The sequence below is a fragment of the Cygnus atratus genome, chromosome 12 (genome assembly GCF_013377495.2).
Source record: "Cygnus atratus isolate AKBS03 ecotype Queensland, Australia chromosome 12, CAtr_DNAZoo_HiC_assembly, whole genome shotgun sequence".
Lineage (NCBI taxonomy): Eukaryota > Metazoa > Chordata > Aves > Anseriformes > Anatidae > Cygnus > Cygnus atratus.
The window spans coordinates 11,062,803-11,084,062 of record NC_066373.1 but is presented as its reverse complement, the minus strand read 5'-3'; the positions used below and the strand labels follow the sequence as shown (position 1 = coordinate 11,084,062).

The 21,260-nt window shown below is 37.2% G+C and overlaps 1 protein-coding gene and 1 non-coding gene across 2 annotated transcripts; both read left to right on the top strand.

The window, feature by feature from the left end:
* The first annotated feature begins 90 nt into the window (after positions 1-90).
* WDR88 (WD repeat domain 88) lies at positions 91-13,228 on the top strand. The gene is made up of 11 exons (XM_050713283.1): positions 91-198; positions 812-922; positions 2,300-2,385; positions 4,204-4,267; positions 4,750-4,888; positions 5,259-5,388; positions 7,482-7,666; positions 9,018-9,100; positions 11,371-11,439; positions 11,849-11,941; positions 13,091-13,228. Exons 1-11 carry the CDS (start codon positions 91-93, stop codon positions 13,226-13,228), a joined length of 1,206 nt encoding a protein of 401 aa, XP_050569240.1.
* A 2,690-nt stretch (positions 13,229-15,918) lies between these two features.
* TRNAT-AGU (transfer RNA threonine (anticodon AGU)) lies at positions 15,919-15,992 on the top strand. Its single transcript has one exon. It is a non-coding gene; the product is annotated as a tRNA-Thr (tRNA).
* The last annotated feature ends 5,268 nt before the right edge of the window (positions 15,993-21,260 follow it).

Genomic DNA, 21,260 nt, shown 5'->3' with positions numbered 1-21,260 from the left:
CTCGTTGAACAGACGCGCGGAGGCGGCCGCGGGGCCGGGCCTGGGGGCGGGCTCCCGCCTCTGGGCTGCTGAGGCGGCGCGCGGGGCCTCATGGCGGCGGGGAGCAGTCGCGGGGACCCCCTAGCCCTGGGACCCGGGCCCGAGCCCGAGCCTATCCCAGCCGCGGGGCGCTGGGGCGACCAGGAGCCCACGGCGCAGGTGGGCCGGGGCCGGCAGGCTCTGCGTAGCAGCATAGTCGGGGCTCCTGCAAGCTGAGGGCTAGAGAGCTCTGCGCTGCTTCACGAGTGGTTAACCCTTAGGGCAGGTGGTTTGGGGATGGTTTAGTGCACGAAAACGTATGCTAGACAGTCATAGTCCCAACTGACTGAAGAAAAGCCTTTTCAAAATATGTCTTTCATAACATTTTTAGTGGTTTTGGCTAAACAGTGCAGCCTGAGACATTTAGTCCTGCAGTTTGATGGGCCAAGATCAATAAAACATTTCAGGGGTTTTGAAAGACTTGAGAGAGACTTAACAAATTTTAAAAATAAAACTTGCGTTGCGTGAGAGAGGAATTGGGGAAAATAAACCACCACCACCAAAAACAGCTTCTTTCCCTCCAGAACAATCAAATCCAGCAACTTTTCGTTTCGACCAGGTGGTTGTGAAAGCAGGTGTAACCCATCGCCAGGGCAAGGATGTGAACTCCTCACAAAAGTGGAGCCTAAAAATTCTGCTCCGGTCGTTGTTTTAATGCTCCCTCTTGTGGAGGAAGCTGGCGAAAATGATTTCAAAGAAAAATATTCCTAAACTTTGCTCTATTCGTTTACAGATACAATACAAAATTCTAACAGGACACAGCGATAATGTGAGCTCTTGCCATTTTTGCTCTGAAGACACAAAAATACTTTCATGCTCTTACGACAGAACAGTGAAGCTCTGGGTATGTTATGAATGCAACAATGACAAAAAAACAGAACACATGTTTGGTTTTGGTAATTCCGTAAAATGGTATTACTACTGATAGGCGAAATAGCTCCTTCAAGTGAAAGTCCCTGTAAGGAAGCAGCTCTAGCTCTTAGACTTGACAGTTCATATTTAAAAAAGGGAGGGATAGTCAGAATTGCCAAATTTAATTCACGTATCAAAGATGAATGTAAAAACACATATGCAATGAAGGGAGTTTATTATTTGCCTGTGGTCTGAGTCTGAGATTTTTATATGGACAGAAGGAACTGAGCTGTAAGTAGAAAGGTAGATCTCTGAGGTGTCAATGGTTATAGTAGATAAATGTATGTTTGTGTATGAAAGGAATTAAGCACAGAAATTTAGAGAATGCCTTAAGGACGTTCTTAAATGGCAGTTAGGCATGTAGGAAAAGAGTTAAGAAAGAGTTAAAGGAAATAAAAACAGATTTTGGGTGTTTGAACATCACTGCCACTGTATAAGGAAGTGTTCAAAATGAATGATTTTTGAATATTTTTCCAGTATATTCAGCTGGAAGACTGAAGACAAGGTTTTATGTTTGTTTATTTGTTTTTAAGATGGAAGGCAATGAAGTGGGTCTTTATTACAACAAAAAAAAAAATAAAATCACCCATCAACTTTCTTGTGAACAAGGGAGGTAAAAAAAAAAAAAAAAAAGAAAAAGCAAAGAATAAATCAAAGATGGTAAGTAGGTAATTCTGACTGTTGGTGTGAGAGAGACAGATTTTTCTACAGAAATATAATTGACCCAGGAAGATGCCATATGTGAAGGAGAGGGGAATGATTTGAGGTGGAGGAAGCCAGGCTGATCACAGGATTTTAACTGGAGCTCGAGTATCAGTAGGAGCAGAGGAAACCACTGTTAGGGTGTGAGACAATATTCATCATTACTTCAGCTAACTTTTCATTGTTTCTATAATCTTTGCAGTCTAATTGTTTATCTGTATTGTGGTAGTTCAGCAAGGGATTTCTGGTTGGTTCAGTACAAACAGAACAAAAAGACAGTCCTGACACCAACACCTGGACAAGGCTGATGTAGAAGCAGATAAATATAGGCAGAGTGGTGAAATGCAAGAAAATGCTTGGTGTGCCAGTACTGATGAAAATGACTGTCAGTGGCTGAACTCGATACTCATGACTGACTTTTGGGAAACATATTGCAAGAATAAATTATCATTCGTATTTTCAGATTAGGTAATACAGGTAAGACTAACCTTGCTTATTTCACAAGCTTTATTTTGTGTTTTTTTTTCTTTCTTTTTTTTGTTGCTTTGTATTTTTTCACAATCTTAGCAAAGCACTTCCTAATCAAACTACTTTGGATTTATTCAAGGATGTTGCCAAAGGTTTTCCTGTTCGAGTTTTTGAAGAACACACAGCCCCAATTTCTCAGTGCAACTTGAGTCCTGATGACAGAAGGTGACTATTTGCTATCACAATTTATACAAATATAGCGTGACAATTTGTGTGGTTTTCAAGATTAAATTTCACTGCACATGAAAACACTTCGTACAAGATGTAGAACAAATCAGTTATTTTTTCAATCCTCCCTATGGTTTCCTAACTTTTATTACATCAGAATCAAACTTTTTTTTTGCTTAATTTTCTGCTCCATTATCACTTTGTCTTACATCTCTCTTCCTTCATATGTTCCTCCTAATTCTCTCTATCCTTGCACTTTCCCTTATGTTGCCCAGACTCTAGTAGCAGTCTGTTTACTGCCAGACTCCTTCATCCACTCAAACTGCTGTAAATCTCATCTTGATCTCACCTACAATTTGTACAGGAGCTCTGAAATCTTTTGTTTTTCCTTTGGTGTCCATTGGAGTAAATGTGAATCTTTCATTGTCTTAAATGTATGGTGGAAAAGTCCGATAGATCGTGACTTCTTTTAGGGCAAAAAACTTACCTAATACTGGTTTTGAGTTATATGGAGCTGGAAGTCTATGCCCTATGTTCTGAAAGGGGTATGTAAACATGTATTATTTGTATAAAAGAACAGCATTGAATTAGCCACGGTTCAGGGGTTCACCTGTTGGTGAGTTTTATATGGTCATAAAAGGTCTTTTCTATGTGTATTGTTTATTAATATTCTATAACCTTTCCATTAAGCCTGTCAAGTCAATTCCAGAAGAAATGCATCATATCCAGTGTCAATCTATGGGCATAATAGTTAAGACAACTGCAATATATATTAATACTTGGTTAAATAGGTTATGCATTGCCTCCAGGGGTACTATTTCTGGCGTATTTTATCATTAAGTTGTACTTTAAATCAATCTTTATCAGGTTAGAGATTTGACTAATCAACTTTTTGATCACTGAATAATGTAAGTGCTACACTGCCTGTTGCCATTGTCTACATCTTTGAATACTGCTAAACAGCAAGTAAAATACCATTGGCTCTGGAAAACACCTTCCAATTGAAAATGCTACCCATTTGTAACCTTCATGTGGTCTTTTGTGTTAAGTGTTTCCATTTAGGAGCAGAGTTTGTGCTGATTGCAGGAAAAATGCACATATTGGATAAAAATAGGTTTACTAACATAATTGTGTTTTTAGTTGTGAGAATGTAAAGTTTCTTGGGTGAAATGTATAGAAGTGACATTAACTTAAAATGCCACAATAGTACTCAAAAAATTTGTCCTATCCAGTGACATTAATTATAAATGTTATTTCAGATATTTGGACATCTTTCTAATAAAACTGTGAGGGAAAAATTGTTGACCTCCCGTTTCATGGAAATCTGTCTCTTTTAGTAAACTTCATTGAATAGCTTTGTTGTATAATGTGGCTTTGAGTTTGTGCAGAGCAGTGTCTTTGGTAGAGGGTTACCCAGCAACATAACTACTGAAAATCCAAAAAAAGCCCCAACTATCTAGGGACATGAGCACCTCACATTCATTAAAGAAAGACATCATAATGGCTTTATTTTTTTCTAAAGGTAGAAATAATTAAATATCTTGTAATGCATTAAATGAAATTGAGTTGACTACTTGCACTGAAAATTGCATAGATAATATTTTTATTATCAGTTTCTATCTGAAATATAAATAATCCTTTTAAAAAGCGAACACTAAGGTAGGCAATAATTTTTGCTGCTGTGTTTAAAAATCTATTTTAAATTAGTGGATATGAGGATGTTAAATCATTGTCAGAATTAAATGTTGTCATTTATTTCTAAATAACTTCCTTTAAAATGAAAACATTGAGTGCTGTTTTCATTGTCATTTTTAGAGTGGTAACATCATCCTATGATAACACTGTCAAGGCTTGGGATATGGAAACAGGAAAAATGCTTGTAGGTATCCTTTTGAATACATCCTGCAGAAGGTATAACTGTAGAATTCAGCTATAATTCCCTTTTTTTTCTGTAAATAAAATTAAAAAATAAACATTATTTGTTAGCACAATACAGTACGGCTAAGGTAGGCTAGGTAGGCTTAATTTTTAGTCCTAGTTTTGATACTGATTAATTCATTGAATGTCTCAGTTATTTCAGATACAAATGGGTATAATAATAATAACCTGTCTCAGAAGATATGTTTAAGATTGATTAAATTAACTTTTAGGATTTGAACAGGGTGTCCATGTCTAATTTTAAATTAATTGCTAACGTAAAAATAGAAAAATTGGTTATAAATACTTCTATCACTTTTCACCAAAATAAAGTAATATCAAAGCCCTTCCTTCCAAGCCTACTTACAGATTATAGAAAGTCTGCTGTTATACAGTTTTATCTCTAATCCTCCAGCATAATTCTAAAACCTTTTTTCTCTTCAGTGGACAATAGAACATGAAGGCATTGTAACTTCATGCAATATCTCATGTGATGGTAAATATGTGGTATCAGGCTCAGACAAAGGTAATGCCATATTTGTTTTTGATGCAGTAAGTGCAACAGTGGTAGCACATGTCCAAGGTAAGACTTAATGCTTTTATATCTTATTTATGCATGAATTTTTTCTATTTCTTACAAGAAAAAATAATTATCTCAGCTCAGTTCAAATACCCTTATGTGAGAAAGGCAAAATAAACTTATCTGCAAGATAGTAAGCCCACTATTTTTCACAGTAGGTTTATAAAATGAGATAATAGGGCCAAAATTAGACCAACAGCGATTCTTTTTTTGAAGCATAATTTCCCTTTGGAGGTAATTTAACTAGTGAGAGCTCAGTCCCATGAGGCTTCCACTCAGGACTGCAGGTCAGGGACTTTACCACTCCTGAATCAGCTCCTAGTGCTACGTGCAGTCCTTAGAAGTAATCATCCCACTGGGTGTCTTTGCATAGGTCATCACAGAAGTACGATCACAAGATGCTGTTTTGATCCGGATAACCAAAAAGTGACTTCAGTATCATACGATAAGACCATAAAGCTATGGGATATGACAACTCGATCCACCTCAGTCACCATTAATGAGTAAGAAACAATACTATTGTTAATTATGCATGGTATTATTCGCGTCTTTGACAATTATGGAAAAGCATGATTAAAATTACCATTCAAGCTTCCTGATGCAAATAGTTGAACAAAAAAGGTATTCTGATGTCTGTAAGCATTTCTAGTGCTATTTTTTAGTGCTTCTAGGTTCTCAAGTACATATAGTGGAAGAAGCATATGCAATATAATACGAAGTATAAACTTCTGGTTGTGATTTCTACTAATTAGGAAAAATGTATAATTGTTGACTAATGAAGTCTTTAAAAAACATAATGGAGTGAAGCAAAACTAATACAGAGAATTTTCCAAAATTGGATTATTTTGGTTGCAGCTTAAACTCCCATGCTTCTTTTTAGAACCATTTCGGACATGGAGAACAGATTATTTTCTTGTTTTCTGAATACATGTGCAAGAACTTTTGTTACATCTACTGACTCATGTTTTCAGAAGACAGAACCATCCTTATTCATTTAATATTTAATTATTCTTTCCTAGTTTTCTGATTGTTTTTGCTGTTCATCTCAGATATCTTTACAATGGGTCCACATTTTTTTGGAATTATATGGCCCCATAATGCAAACAGTATTCCCTCTAACTAGAAAAAAAAAGTATTATTACTTGCTATTCATAGAGTATACCTCTGTTCATCATACATATTGGATGTGATTTATTCTTGCTTTTTGAAAACATGATGATGAAGATGAGTCAGTATTTGCCACATCCTTTTTGCAGAACTGTGATAGACTATTGTTCCCACCCTTTATCTGTGCAGTTCATTATTTGTATGTTACTCTTGAATGTCAGACTTGACCAAACTGACGTGGTCAGACAAGCCCTTAGACTAGATAATGGATTAAAATACTGTAACACTCTCACAAACTGCAGTGACTACAGCATTGTTTCCTGTATAGACTATTATAACCCTTTATTTTCCTCATTATTTCTTCAATTTGTGAAGGTCACTTTGAATTTTAGTATTTACTCCTGTAATTGCAGACCCTCTTTGGCTTCTTTCCATATCTCTTTATCTCATTATCTACATTGTTAATGGAAGTATGAAATAGGACTGAATTCAAAACAGATGCTGTGGACCCTATCAATAGATACTTACATTTTTACAGTGAACCAATTATAGCCATTCTCTGAGTTTAGATACTGCTTTTCCAGATTATTTGTCCCTATTTACTTTCGGAGAATGTCATGCCCAGTACCAGCAGCTATGCTTAATATGAGCTCCTGAGCCTTCCCATGCTAAACCCTTATATCTCTCACTGAAATTAGTATTATATCAAAAAATGATGTCAATATAGGGTATTATTATCATTTTAAGAAGAAAGCGTGCAACAACAGATATCAAATCAGCTGTTAAAATTATCAGTGTCTTTAAATAAACTCAACTAATTTAGCTTTGAATTATAAAAACAATAAACAAAGACTGCCATTAAACAGTAATAAAATTGTCTTTTGAGAGATTAGGAATTACTTTGGATGGGAAATTCAATATGGAACTTTGTAATAATATTTATTTTAAATCACAATGACAACAGCACTGTTTCCTGTAAAAGATGCTTATAATCCTTTCCCCACTGTAGATTTCAGAAAGCCCTAGAATTCTCATCCAGCTCTGGAACTTCCAGTTTTCTTTTCCTATGAGTATCACTGCTTCCAAAATTAGATTTCAATATAGAATTGATTCATCCTTTTCCTCTGAGTATTTGAGTGTAAATTTACATGTAGAGGTTGATGCATGCTGTTTTTTTTTTTTTTTTAATGAGTGGCTTTTTTGGTAACTTGCTTTTAATAAAGTGTATTTGTGTTGTAATTGCTAAACAGTTTTTTTTGTTAATCTGTGTTCAACAACAACAACGAAACTGATCACTTGCTGCTGAACAAACAGGGTTCACACCTGAAAAATGACTTAATCAAATAAGGGATTTAAACCCATGCTGGCTGTGGGATTGTAAGCAGCTCTGGAAACTTTACAAAACTATTCACATAGTTAAAATTCACTTTATAATGGTTTATAATGGTTACAAAACCTCACTGTTCTGGTATTTTTATCTGTGTTTCAGGGGACACAGCAATGCTATCTCAGATTGCTGCTTTACCTCTGATGGTCGTTATTTGTGCACAGCATCCTGGGACAAAAGCTTAAAAATATGGGATATAAAGACAGGAGAATTTCGATGTCATGAACCTATTTCCTTGAACCAAGGACATGAGGGTTCTGTTAGTTCCTGTGTTTTTAGCCAAGATGGTGAGTTATCTTCATACCAGTACGTGGTGTATCTCAATATATATGTATGTCACATATCAGATGAACCACAATTGACCACTCTAATCATGGAAGTCATTTGTGATTTCCAAGATAACATGCTTAATTATGAGAAAACGATGTCCATGTAAATGAGTAAATTGAAGTTGATGGTCTATTTTGTGTCTTAACCACTACTTCAGGCACTAGAACACTGCTTAGTTGATGTACCCATCAAGAGATATAATAAAAGACCATAAAGGAATAAAAGCACAATACTACTACAAGATTAATTTAGCACTTGCAGATATTCTCCTAATATTAGCTAGTAAACACCATTTTCAGTGCATACTGTACTGATCTGTAATGAAGTACCCCCTAAAGTTACTTCATAGTGCAAAGAATATATGCCAGTAATGTATTTCTGAAAAACTTCAGGGCTACATTGATGGAGCACATAAACTACTATTTTCAAAGTAGAAATATTTATGAGATATACAAGACAATTTGGTACATGGGACTTGATGTCTCCTTGATGCTTGGGCAAAATGGAGGAGAAAAGGAGGGAGAAGCAGATTCCCCAGTTTACCTGTATCTGAATGGAGGTAGTGGAGAGCTATTTCCTACTGCCCTTGTTCCCTTACTTTCACTAGATCACAGTCCATTGCTAGTCCCTACAGAAACATTACATTTGTGTTATTGCAAACTGCTATTTCCAGATTTTCTTCTCTTCACTGCAATGGACTAATACCAGTTTCTGTACATTGTGATCTAATTGGCTGTTTCCTTTTGCAACTTCACATCTGAATACTTAGTAAAGATGACTCCTGAACTGCTGACGCCTGATCAATCTGCAGGCATAACCAAACAGTGGCTTCTCAGCTAGACTGCTCATATAAATAAATAGCAACCCTATAGGGGGAAAAATTACGTGTGTTTTGAGGACATGTAAATACAAATAGGCCTATGAACGGTGGAATTTAAAAACGTGCTTTCCATGCTAAACTCCTTAGTATTTTGTTTTTACTCAGAGTTGACTGAACAATTCTGAAAATATTCTCTATATTTAAAGTTTTAAACAAAGTATCTTGTTGATTTTCTAAGACAAGAAAAATTTCATGTGCTATTTCCACTCATTTGTGTGTTTACTAAATTTATGTTTTACTATTTACAAAACCAAGAACATTAGCAACAAATAGCCAAAAGGAACTTTTAATATCTTGTTAAAGCATGACTAATAGCTCATTATTTAAATTTTATTAACAAAGTCTGACTCACTGCTAGAAGGAGTCTCTTTTATTAGTCTGTATGACAAAGCAAAGATATAATACAGTATTTTGATTTTATATTTCAGCATCACTTGTTGTGTCTGGCGGATATGACAAAACTATAGCTATATGGCAAACAGATGCAGGCTATAAAAAGCTAAGCTTAAAGGTACTGAGATCTTATTTGATCAGTATTTTAATGAGAAGGTTTAAAATGTATCGCTCTTTTAAAAGCATTGTGTATTTTGATACCAGATACCCTTGCCCATCCTTTCCAGATATAGGCAGGAATATATTGTGGATTTCTGTGATTTAATTTGCCAGAACAATGTATTTTTACACAATTACCTACAAAGACACTACCTTTGTCAAGTCAGTTATTGATACGCTATTACTTTTTTTTTTTAAGAACAAATTTATTTAATAATTATATGAATTGAGTTGTGCTTATGTTTTAGGAGATTATTCCAGCAAGTGACAAGAGTCTGGATAGTGCATATATTAATTGTAAAATGCCATACTGTGTATGGCTTTATGTTTACATGCTTGCGTACGTCCGCAGAAAATAGTACACTACAAGGAAAGCATTCCAAAAACTGTAAATACTAATGTTGAGGTTGTCAGGCTTAGTTCAGTCCCTAGGTTACGCACTTTATATTACTACCTGTATTGACTGGGACATGGTCTGCCATTTTACTGTCCTTTATAGGATGATAAATTCTGTAAGTGAGGTAGCTATTCAGTATTTAGCTATACCTGCTTAGAGCTAGGACTGCTCTTTTCTTTCAGATCCATCGTAATACTACCCAAAATTTGAGGAGATAAGTAATATCTGCATGAAAAAAAAGGGCACCCTACCTTCATTTTTTTTGTGTGCCATCATGAGTTTATTTTTTGCAAACATATAATATCGTATTATATTACCTTTCATTCATTTCTTATTTTAGTGGAAACAATCCACAAGACTCCAACTAATTATCAGATGTGAGTCGAAGAAAAGGATTAACAGTGTTCCTAACCTTACGTATGCATTTTGCAAATGTTAATTTCATAGAAGTCATACAATAACGTCAGAGTTCAGATTTGCAGCCTTGCCTCTTTCCTGTCTTGTGAAAATCTGATTTCAACAGAGCTTTTTGTTTTTTGGACTTACTACATACACTGTTCGAGGCTTAGTTAAGTCTCACATTAACATGAGTTAAATGAGTTAACACTCATGAACAAACCCACCTGGCATATCTCAGAAAAGACTGCTTTCCTTCAAAGTCTTTTGAGCTTAAAAATAAATTTCAACTGCTGTTTGCATTCAAGATAACATCTTTGTATGGGAGATCTTAAAAGCTTGTGCCTCACCTGATACCTTCAATGTAAGCTTACATACCCTCCTGAGTTGGAACTGTAGTGATTAAACCTTTTGAACAGTAACAGCACACATTCTCCACAGCATAGGTGCTTTACGTAGTACAACTACTGCAAATTTCCCAGTTCACAGCAATCTCTGTAAGTAACTCAGTTTCCCATAAAATGAGAAGGCATCTGTTTAAATGCTAATGTTTTTGTAACTATGGAGAATTCCAGTTTAGTATCTGTGCCTTGGTATAAATATATTCTGTGCTCATAACTAAATTTAAAAACATGTTTTAAAGATTCTGCTATAAAATAGTGCTTACATTTTATGTATGCATGTTTGACTTTGTGCTTGAAAAATATACACTTGTTCCTCTATTATAATTTAATTCTTAGGTGTGGCATTAGTCTATCAAAATGACATGGTGCCTTCCTAAACTCTACAAATTTTATCTGTTAATTCCATTCATGTCTGAATAACGTCCTTCACTGGAGTAAACACATCGTTTTAGATTTTAACCTGTCTCTATTCTTATGCCAACTCAATGCCGTTAACCTCAAATCAGCAGTGCTGCTCTTGTCAAAACGAGGATATCCGATACAGCTGCTTGACTTGGCCTGCTTCCAGCACTTGTTTCCTTCCCTTGAAATGGGGAGAGCTGCTGCCTGTTCCCAGACCTCTTCCCCCCCCTTTTCACATGCAAAACAGCCTCAAGTCCTCCTCCCTTCCCCTTTTTTTAGGTAATGAGTATGAGGAATCAACTTTCTCTCTTTACAGTTCTTTAGTAATCTGTTTAAAAAAGTAGGAAGAAAAAAGTCCTTAAATAGAGCTTAAACCCATGCTAACTGTGTAGATGCAGTGCTTCTGATTGCTACAACCGGTGGTCTGCTTTCCAGATATTATATCAGCCATTGTTCTCAGGTATAGGTAGGAAAGCATGAGCTTCATAGCAATGTTTTTTCCTGACTTGACGTGAGAAGTTTAGACATAAACTTTCTCTCTGCATTTCAAAATGAATGCATGGTACAGATTGTTGTTTTTATTATTAGAAAAGTATTTTTTTACTTGTCTTAAATTTTGCTCTACTGTAGGGTCATTGTGACTGGGTGACAGATGTTGCAATTAGTGAAAACAAGAAATGGATTCTTTCAGCCTCAAAGGTAATCGCTAATTTCCTGATGTGGTTTCAGGAGCCAACTTATAAATGGATGTAAAGATTTCATCCCTTGTTTTCAGCTTTGGTTTGATGAAAATTACCACTGGTAAAGTTGCTTATAAAAATTCTAAGTTCTAAGCAGTATTTACCTCAAGTAATTAGAGGAAATCTTAAGAATTTGATACATGTTTTTATTTTTTATAACACATTGATATGTGTTATTATTTTAAAATGTGCATGCAGTTTTAAGATTGCTAAGGTTTCCAAAGATGTGATACTTAAATGTGAAATAGTTTAGCACTCTGAGGGTGAGAGCTCATCTGATAAAATGAGATTTCATCTTCTTGAAAATGATGTAGGTCACTGTTTTGGTAATATACAAACACATCAAAACAATTGCTTCTGTTTCTCAGGATTCTACTTTGAGATTGTGGAATATTGAGAAGATGGATCATATACCTTCAGTGATAGAAAGCAGAGAAGAAAAAGGCTCAAAAATCACTCAGGTTCTATGATTTTGTTTTCTAACCCCACCTCATAATTTATGCAAAAACAAAAAATTTGGATTTTAGAGGAAAGCTGTAAGATTTGCTGACTGAAAACACAAATTGATTGTGATTCTTTTCTCTGTGTGAAGATTTTCAAATCATTTTTGGGGAGTGGAATGTAGTTTTTTTTTAATTGATTGCGGGAAGGACACCAATTTGCATGTACAGATGCATTCTCGTTTTTAGAAAACACAGTAAGACATTTATGTGTAACTCTAAAAATAAATATATTTTGTTTTTCTATGCTTGATGCTTCTGCAGAGTAACTGCCTGCTTATATAAGAGTTGCAAACTTAAAAAGACAGGGCAGGTAATAAAAATGTTCTTCTGAACATAAATCAGCTTATAGTCATTCTAATTAGTTGCTTTTTAAAACTGAGACTATATGTGTTCTGACCTCTGAAACATGAATTATAAGCAGATAACGTTCCACTTTCCTAACATCTAACAAGCTTAATGCTGTTGAGATGTGCTTTTCTTTATAGTTCCTCAGTTGTTTTTGATGGTGTATTTGCAAGATCTCTTGTATGTTTTTCTTCTTATCAATAAATACTAAGTGAAATTGCATGGAAAAAAGAAAATTGTTATTTATATATTTATATATTTATTTTTAATCAGGCTTTCCTGTTGAACAACATTTGTTCAAAAGCAATGTACAGCTTTTTAAGCTTTTACCAGCAGTGAAAATGCACCAGCAGTGAAAACGTGTGCACTCCTAAAAAGTATACATTGATAGAAATTTGAGAATACAGTTAAAGTTGGTACTAGAAAGGACTTTTGGTGCATTTTTAGCAATATTTAAAGTATATCAAACAATTAGAAAAATTTAATATTAACTTTTTTATAAATAATTTCATAAGCATTGAATTTTGAATTAATGCTGTATGCACTCTAATACTCGTGAAGTTTACTCCGTTCCTGTGTATGGTCAGCAAAGTTTTTTCAGCAGCACTATCTGTGTAAAGTTATGACAGCTATACACACCTAGTGCATCTCAAAAATCAGGCCTAGATATGTGTGTATATGGAGACATACTTTTATGAGTGAAATAATGCACATCTATTGCAAAATTTACTAAAATACCATTTTTTTAAATATTTATACCAGTGTGAAGAATGCGAAAAACCCTTCTTAAGCCTGCAGTGTGGTGACTTTGAAATGATATCTAAGTGTGTATTCTGTCGTCTGTCTTCTCCAGTGACACATATTTTGCCATTGCCACCTTCTATCTCTCCTGATTTTTAAATTCATCTAGCAGTCTTTGGGTGTTAACATATCTAAGTATAAATAGAATGTCTGTACATCTTTATGTACTGCACATACAAAGGTAAGGGCTTCCTCTAACCTTGTGCTACTGTGGTATTCTGTATGGAGAACAATAAACTGCTGTACTAATCCATTTAATAGCCGTGACTTGTCATGTAAAGAATGCAACTGCCCAGGAGTTGAAATCTATTTATGTTGCGTGGTAGTAGAAAACAAAATTACTTACTTGTCCTTTGGTAAATTTTAAACAATTGTAAATTAATACTATAACTCCAATCTCAGCTTAGTAAAGAATACATGTGAATGTATAAATCATGACAGGTTTCCTTCCATTCTTTAGATAAACTGTTCTTCTTTACTATGGCACACACAGTTGCTTTCAGTGGACATCAGAAAGAGTTTTGTGAGTAAAACCATGAAGAAGACCATAAATGTTTTTTTAACCTGTTGCCATACTTCTTAGAAAAACTTTGCAAATGAACTGTCAGCCATGAGAGTAAGTTCTAGGCTGCATCATAGCTGACTTGATGCAGCGCAAGCTAGTTCTGTGCCATCCGCCAAGGAGCATGGTATTTTTACTACTATTAGGAGCGTGAGAATGTCAATTGCTAAAAGTTTTAGTGTTTCAGAATGTTTGGAAGCCTTGTTCCTGAGAATAGCATTTTCAAACTTTTCAGCATTTCTTTCCCAAAGGAACAGAAATGAGAATAGTTAGAACTGGGCGTGTGGCAGCCTGGAACACAGTTAAGCTGTGGAATAAAAACACATTTGAGTAGGTAGATTATTTTTTCTTCTTTTAAATTATATGAAATTTGTAGCAACAATCACAGAATCCAAGCTTAAAAGAAAAATACTTCTGGGATACATTTTGTATAGCTTTATGGCTTTGAATAAACATGAGGTGATAAAATGCATTATTTTCTAACATTCTTTTCTGTACTTTACTTCTAAATTAAATAATACTTTTTGTTGATAGAGCAGCTAAAAGAAAATGCTGTGTCCGTGCCCCTGATGTTATTTTTTTGAACAGATTACAGAAAATATGCATGTATTATAGCTGAAGTAATTTGGCTTGAATGTAGTTAGTAATACTGAACTAATTTCTGTAGGTTAGAAAAGATTAGTCATTGATGTTGTTATATTAAAATTGAAAGTGTTCTTTGTTTCTTTTTTTACCCTTTTCAGCTGGAAAAAATCAGTGCTCTTTTTTTTTTTTTTTCCACTGAAACAGGAAAAAAAACAATTGCTCTATAGAGGTTTGGTTTATTTTGCATTAGTAATGTGAATAGGTTGGAATTTAAATGATTCCTCTTTTTAATTCCCAACTTTAGAAAAACAAGGAAAAATGAATTCTTACTGAATTTAATGAAACCAGAATGTAAGTTTTATTAGTTGTTGCTGTTATCTGTCCACTGCCATCACTTGTGTCCTGCTTGGGTGCCATGTGAGTCAGCTTGCCTTCAGCCCTGAACTGATCTCACCTGCAGCAGTAGGCTTGTGTTTGTATGCAGAGTAAGTTTTGTGGAGAATGTGATAACTGTCGACAATTCACAGGGTGACTTTTTGTCTGCATTTATTCTGGGTTTTGTACCCTGCAATTTTGACTAATTCATTCAGGCTGATTTTTACCTGTTGACAGAGTTAAGAGAGAAAGCTGTTTTAGACCAACTAAGCGTGGCTGTCATTCTGTAGTGATTACTTGAAAAATAGCATCTATAATTTGGCTCTAAATATGCCTTAGGTGACTGTTAAATTGCCGAGGCAATCTCTCCATTTTGCAGATTCTGATTATACTCCAGGCCTGTAATCAGATCTATTCATGAGGTTTCTTTCTCTCTGATAACCTTTGGTTGTAGGCCAGGCTGCGTGTTCATTTGTGGCTCATTGCGATGTGCTTATACCATCAATCTTCCTGTCGTGGCACATCCTCGCTTGCTGCCTTGTGGAGGTAACAGGCCAAGGGGCTGAGGCTCTGCAGGACGTTTTACTGGTGGCAGCGTCAATTCTGTGTGAAGAACTCAGATTTGTTTTGTAGAAAACTGCAGCCTAAATCACTGTCTCTAATTATTTAGCTTGCACGAAGGTGTGTGTGCGCATGCGTTTGGTCAGGAACTCTATTATTACATGCACAAATCATTCAGCAGATAAGCAGCGTGTGCCCAAGCATGTCATGGTTTAATTTCTGTGTTATAGAGGTGATGGCAGTGTGAGGACCACTTTTCCCTCACTATCCTCGGTTGTGAACCCTGGGTGCTTGAGACAGTGAGTTTGAGACGAGACAGAACTGGAGCCTAAACATGAGCCTAAACCTTGCCTAAGTTATCTTCCTTCACAGTCGCTACATGTCTAGTGCCAAAAACAAATGCAGATGCGTGAGAGAGCCAAGTCTGGCAGTCTCTGCACTGATCACGGCTGCCACACCAGAACTGCCCGGCCCCCTTGAGCCGTGCTGTGAGGCAGGACTGCTGCGGGGGCTGACAGGGGGGTTAGCCCCTGCCCGAGCCTGCCGGCCTGTGAGGGCAGCTCCGGGGGCTGCGGGCCGTGCTGGCCGCCTCGCTGGGCCGGGGGCGGCGGGGGCCTGGCGGGGCACCCTCAGTAGCCGCTGAGGCGCAGTCCGGGAGCCGCCAAGCCGCTGTATTGGGGCCGCGCGGCGCAGGAGCCTATCGCCCGGCGCCGTGGCTTAGTTGGTTAAAGCGCCTGTCTAGTAAACAGGAGATCCTGGGTTCGAATCCCAGCGGTGCCTGCGCGGGTTGGTTCTCGCCTTTTGCCCGCGGCCGCTGTTTTAACGCCGCTCGGGGCGGGGCGGGGGCGGGAGGCGGGCTGCTGATGGGCGGAAAACGATATACGTATGTGAAGTGCTGTATGTGTTATGTACATATATACAGGTGTATGGGTGTACCACATCCGTTCCACTGCTGTCCGGGCTGAGGGCCTGTGGTGGCCGCGCTCCCGGCAGGCCCAGCAGAAGCTGCCTGTGTTTGTTGGTCGGCTGCCGAAATGCCTGGGGAACGCGGAACAAGGAACGAAAAGTTCCAGTTTTAAAGCAGAGGGTTTGTTTTTTCCCCGATATTTTTAATCATGCAGAGCCAAGAAAATTCCTCTCTCTCAAACGTCTTTGCTTCCTGTCTGTAAATCTTCAGAAGTCTCTCAGTTAGGTACTCTTCCCTTTTTTCTCTTTTTCCTCTAGTTTGCGTGAACGTTGGCTAGATGTCCCGCACTGAGGCATTTGTCACCCCTCAGTGCCGAGGCTCGGCCTTTGCCTCTCCTTACTCGTTTGTTTGCGTAGTCTGGCTTCTCCAAGTGACAGTTGTGATGAGCGCTGTGTTCATTTCACTGCCATTAGTGACGCAGGAGGGGGACGGAGCTTTCCGGGACATCTTTAGAAGTCAAAGGCCAAATCCTCCCCCATTAGGCTTGTGAACTGGGTTTACTGAAATTATTCCAAATGTGACTGTAAACAAAGGAGAATCCATCCTCAGATCTGAAGTCAAAAGGCTTTAAACCCATTAATACAGCAAGTCCCAGCCTTGCAGCTGTGTGCTCAGGCATTTTTTTGGCCCACACAGCAGCTGATGGGAGTCAGCGGAGTCTGGCATGCTTGGAGGGTCAAGTTGTCAGGGTGCAGATCTGCAGCCAAATCACGGGGGCTGGAAAAGAGCTTTCCATAGCCCTTAATGCAATACCTGAGCCTAATGTCCAGGATCAGCATCTAGTTACAGCATCTATCTGCAGGAATCTTTCTTTGAGCAGTGTTTACTGTAAAAATGCAACATAGGTATTTGATACATGGTAAGTATAAGCAAATAATAAGTGCAAATTTCAAAATGTTTCGTAACAATTAGGAGTATGCAGATTAAGGCTGTTTTCATCACATTCTTCAGTAACTCATTGATTTGTATTACCAAGAAGAATGGGCAAGAGCAAGCCACATTGAGTGTCAGCCAGGTCATCTGCTGTTCCTCAAGCATCATCTGTTTGGATTCTGCAGGAAACAATTTTGAAAATAAAAATCTCGTGTGGATATTTTTGTTCCTCCAAGCATGTAACTGTTTCTTCTGGCTGCTGTAAGAGGGACTCTGCATTTTTGTATTATGAGGATGATTTGCATACTTACAGGGAACCAATATTTAAGCAAATTGAGTGAACTATGGTATATTTTTTTACACAGATGTAATGATATATAAATACGTCATACAGGTTGCTTGTTTTGGTTCATACTCACATTTTAAATATGTATTCAGTAAATCCCGTCATCTGAGCACTGGGCTTTCACTGGCTGCCCAGAAGGTATCTGTGAATGGCCTGTTGTGCTGGACAGCTTGTTATATTTCTTATTTATGTTATAACATTCATAAAAATTTCAAGAAACAATGTGAAAGTGATTTGGATGTGCTTCCTTTTGTTACAGTAGCAGTATCTCAGGGTTCAGTTTGCTCCCAGGATTTGCCACCAGTCTCTTTCATTGCACAAGGGCCTTGAACATGAACACCTTCAGTCTAATACCCCAGCCTGGAAAAGTCCAAATCCATCTGACTTCTGCCTTCACTTCTTCCTGTGCTGTGTGCTACCTTTTGTCTGTCGTGTAAGATTGCAGGGAAGAATCAGGAGTGCTGTCTGTAGAGCATGCAAAAGTCCCCCGTCTCCAAAAAGGCTGCATTTTTGATCGTCCTCAAAGAGGAAGCACAGAGACATTGTGGTAAACAGAAGTGGTATTTGGCCTGTTAAAACTGGCTTCAATTTTGGCTGATCAGTAAACCATCTCACTCGTTTTCTTAGCAGGAATAGCCAGCTGGACTATTCCATTAGGCCCACTGACCTCGGTGAAACTATTCCCATACAAACATTTTTGTGGGATTAAGGGCCTTAGCTGTTCTGTTATGGGTTATATGTAGATAATATCTTGAGAGCTGGAGCACGAAACCCAACAATACTCGTGACTGCGATTGCAAAAAGTGTTTTAATGCATGTGATTAAAAAACTCTGTTAAAATGTCAGAATACTAGTAGTGTTAAAAGGTTCTATATTATTTATCATGTAAAGTTCCACAAGATATGTTTCTGAGGTAGTTTGAAATCACTAACATTTAAGCTAAATGTGCATGTTGAGTGTGTCTTTTTTTTTCTACGTACATGTCTTGGAATAGGCCAGATAAAGGCCACTAAAATCTAAAGCAAAACTGTAATTACAGATTCTTCAGCTGTGTTAACATTGCATTGAAGTTTCTACATGCTCTGCCAGGTAGCAGGTAGTAGCAGCTGTTTTCACATAAATATTTGCATTTTTATTCATAGCATGATCTGAATAAGCTTCTTTCTCCCCACCCAAATGTCACACCATCCTGTCAATAACCAGTGAAGTAAAGCAGCTGTATATAATCATCATCAACTGCTCTAAATTACAGCAAGTGGTGCTCATAGACCCCCCTCACCCTTACTCTACTGGTATTTGCAATTTTATGTTTGAAAATACACACATACTCAAGTATGATCTGCATAATTTCCAACCAGCAAGAGAGAGCACAGTCAGCCTGGCCTTGTAAATCGAAGACCTGTTGCTGGCTCCTCAGCTGCTATTTGGCTCTGGACACAGTGATTTTAACTTTCGATCTCTTTTGCCATCTGCAAAATTATAACAGTATTACTGACCTCACAAAGATGCTGTGAGAGTTAATTAATGTTGTATGAAACACTTTGAGCTTTTGGATAAAATCAATATTATTCAATCTATGTTTTTGTTTTTCTTCTCAGTGAGCTCTCTCAGTTTGGTCGTGCTGGTGGTGAGACTTTTCAACAGTGCTGGCAGGGTTCACAGCTGCATTTGACTTGAAGGTATGTAATTATATCAGTATGTACCTGATATTGCCTGAGAAGAGGTAAGTGTAATAGGTAGTTTATGATAAGTATTTAAAAAAAAAAAGTCAAAATTTTAGTATTTGTAAAAAATTACTATTTTTTGATGGAAAGCCCAAAACAAATGCGTTTAAGGTCACAGTATGCAAATTAACACTTGGTAAAGATGGGGGATCTTAATAATTTATCACAATTAATTTGCAAACTCTGTAAAAGGATATTATAGAAGCTCATATATGACTCTGAACAATTAATGTGATATTAACAATGCTAGGGATTTGTGTCTTGTGCTATAGTCCTTTTAAGTGTACATTAGGGTAAGAAAAAGGCCAAATAAAAACCAGAAAAGAGATTGTGTCTGGGCAAGACATCTATTACAGAGCACACAATGTTTATTTTTAGAGCTCTAATGAATCTCTCTAATCGTATTAAGGTGGAACCAAAGAACAATTTAATTACCAATACCAAGCATATTGTTTTATTTTTTAAGCTGGAGGAGCAATGCCACCTGCCTTTGAAAATTTGGGATGGGGTAAAATTTGGGATGGGGTAAATGGTGTAAGTTTTAGAGCAGTAACTGTGTTCTCTCTGTGGACATTGCACATAAGTGGTTTAACCATGATTTTCTCTAAGAGTCCCTAAAAAGAACTGTGTGTCTTTACTTGTTGCTCAGATTCACCTTGATCTTCTAGCTTGGTAACAAAGGACAAAATCCATGAGCCATGAATACAGGGACAGTCAGAAGGCTCTGAATGTAGGCTCTGGCAGCCTGTAACCACGGCCTATGGAAGTAGCACAGCACAGTCTAAATCTTGGCAAAAAGATTTTCACTTTAATAAGGCAGATATTTTCAAAACTTTCATATATTCTATGGGTGTTTGAGACACCTTACTCTTGGATAGTTTAAATGCAAAGCATGCAAAATACGTACCAAAAGAATGTGGTGAGGTAACTCCAGCACAGATGACACCAGAGCTCTGGCTGCTCTGGCCTGAAACTGTTACTGGTTTTCATGTGACATTCTCATGTGTTCTGAGGTGACAGTAGAGCCTTCCCTTCATCTAGTCTAATAAAATACTTTCCATCTGGAGTAGAAATTACCATAATACAGAACCTTTTTTAAAAGCCTTAAAAAATAGCAGTGCATGAATAAATGTAGTATCTTTTTAACTATATATTTGGGAGAGAATGTTATGTCCAAAAAAAATTTAATGTTTTACTCCTGTAGTGGATAATTCACTCATACGAAGAAGAGAGAAACAAGGAATCTGACTGCTTGTATATTCTAAAATAAAGTGTTTCTTCATGTTTTCTAGGAGTAGATCAGAATAAACTACTGAAATTTTGTCAAGGTACTTACTATAAGAGAATACGCACCTGGAGGAACTTCTCAACAGCTTATCCCTTATGTATAAAAAAAGAAAGTGAAATGATGAAATAATGCCAGTGTCTGATATTTTAAAGAATTCTCAAAGTGGCAGGAATCGCTCCAGAAAATCTTTAGCTCCTGTCCTGTTGTGAACAATAATTTTCCCAAGACTTTCATAGCAGTTTCTGTGAAATTGTATACAGAGTTTATCACAGTCATGGTGATTCTGTGCTACTGACTCAATGAAGTTGAGTATATTAAGTATCACTTAGCACAAGAAAATAAATATACCCTGATTGAATCAGACCAAAGGTGCATCTAGTCTAGTGTCTCCCTATAGCTGTGGCCAGCAGCACGTGTCTAAGGTAGAACATATGTGCAGGGCAAACATGCCGTGATATTTTGCCAGAATATTCTACCAGCCTCTGGTGATTTCCAGCTCGGGGTCTTAACTCTCACATACAGATGTGATCAAATTTAATTTTTCATTTCTCGGTATCTGTGGGAAGGAAGAAGTGAAGGGACTCCTGCAGGCAGATGTGCATATTGGAGACTTCTTTATCATAGGGACAGTTGCCTAAAGAAGGGAAATATTAGAGGCAGTCAAATGTTTAGTGGCTGTTTATTGTAGCAGTGACTATAGGCATAGGGGAAGATATTTTCCAATTCGTTGGCAAGGGCTGGCATTGCTGCCTGCATATTATTCACAAAGATTTGGATGAAAATGTTTGATGAAAACATTGAGTGAAGCCACATCGCCTGGTAACCTCAGTTTGCAAGATTGCCCTTTCCT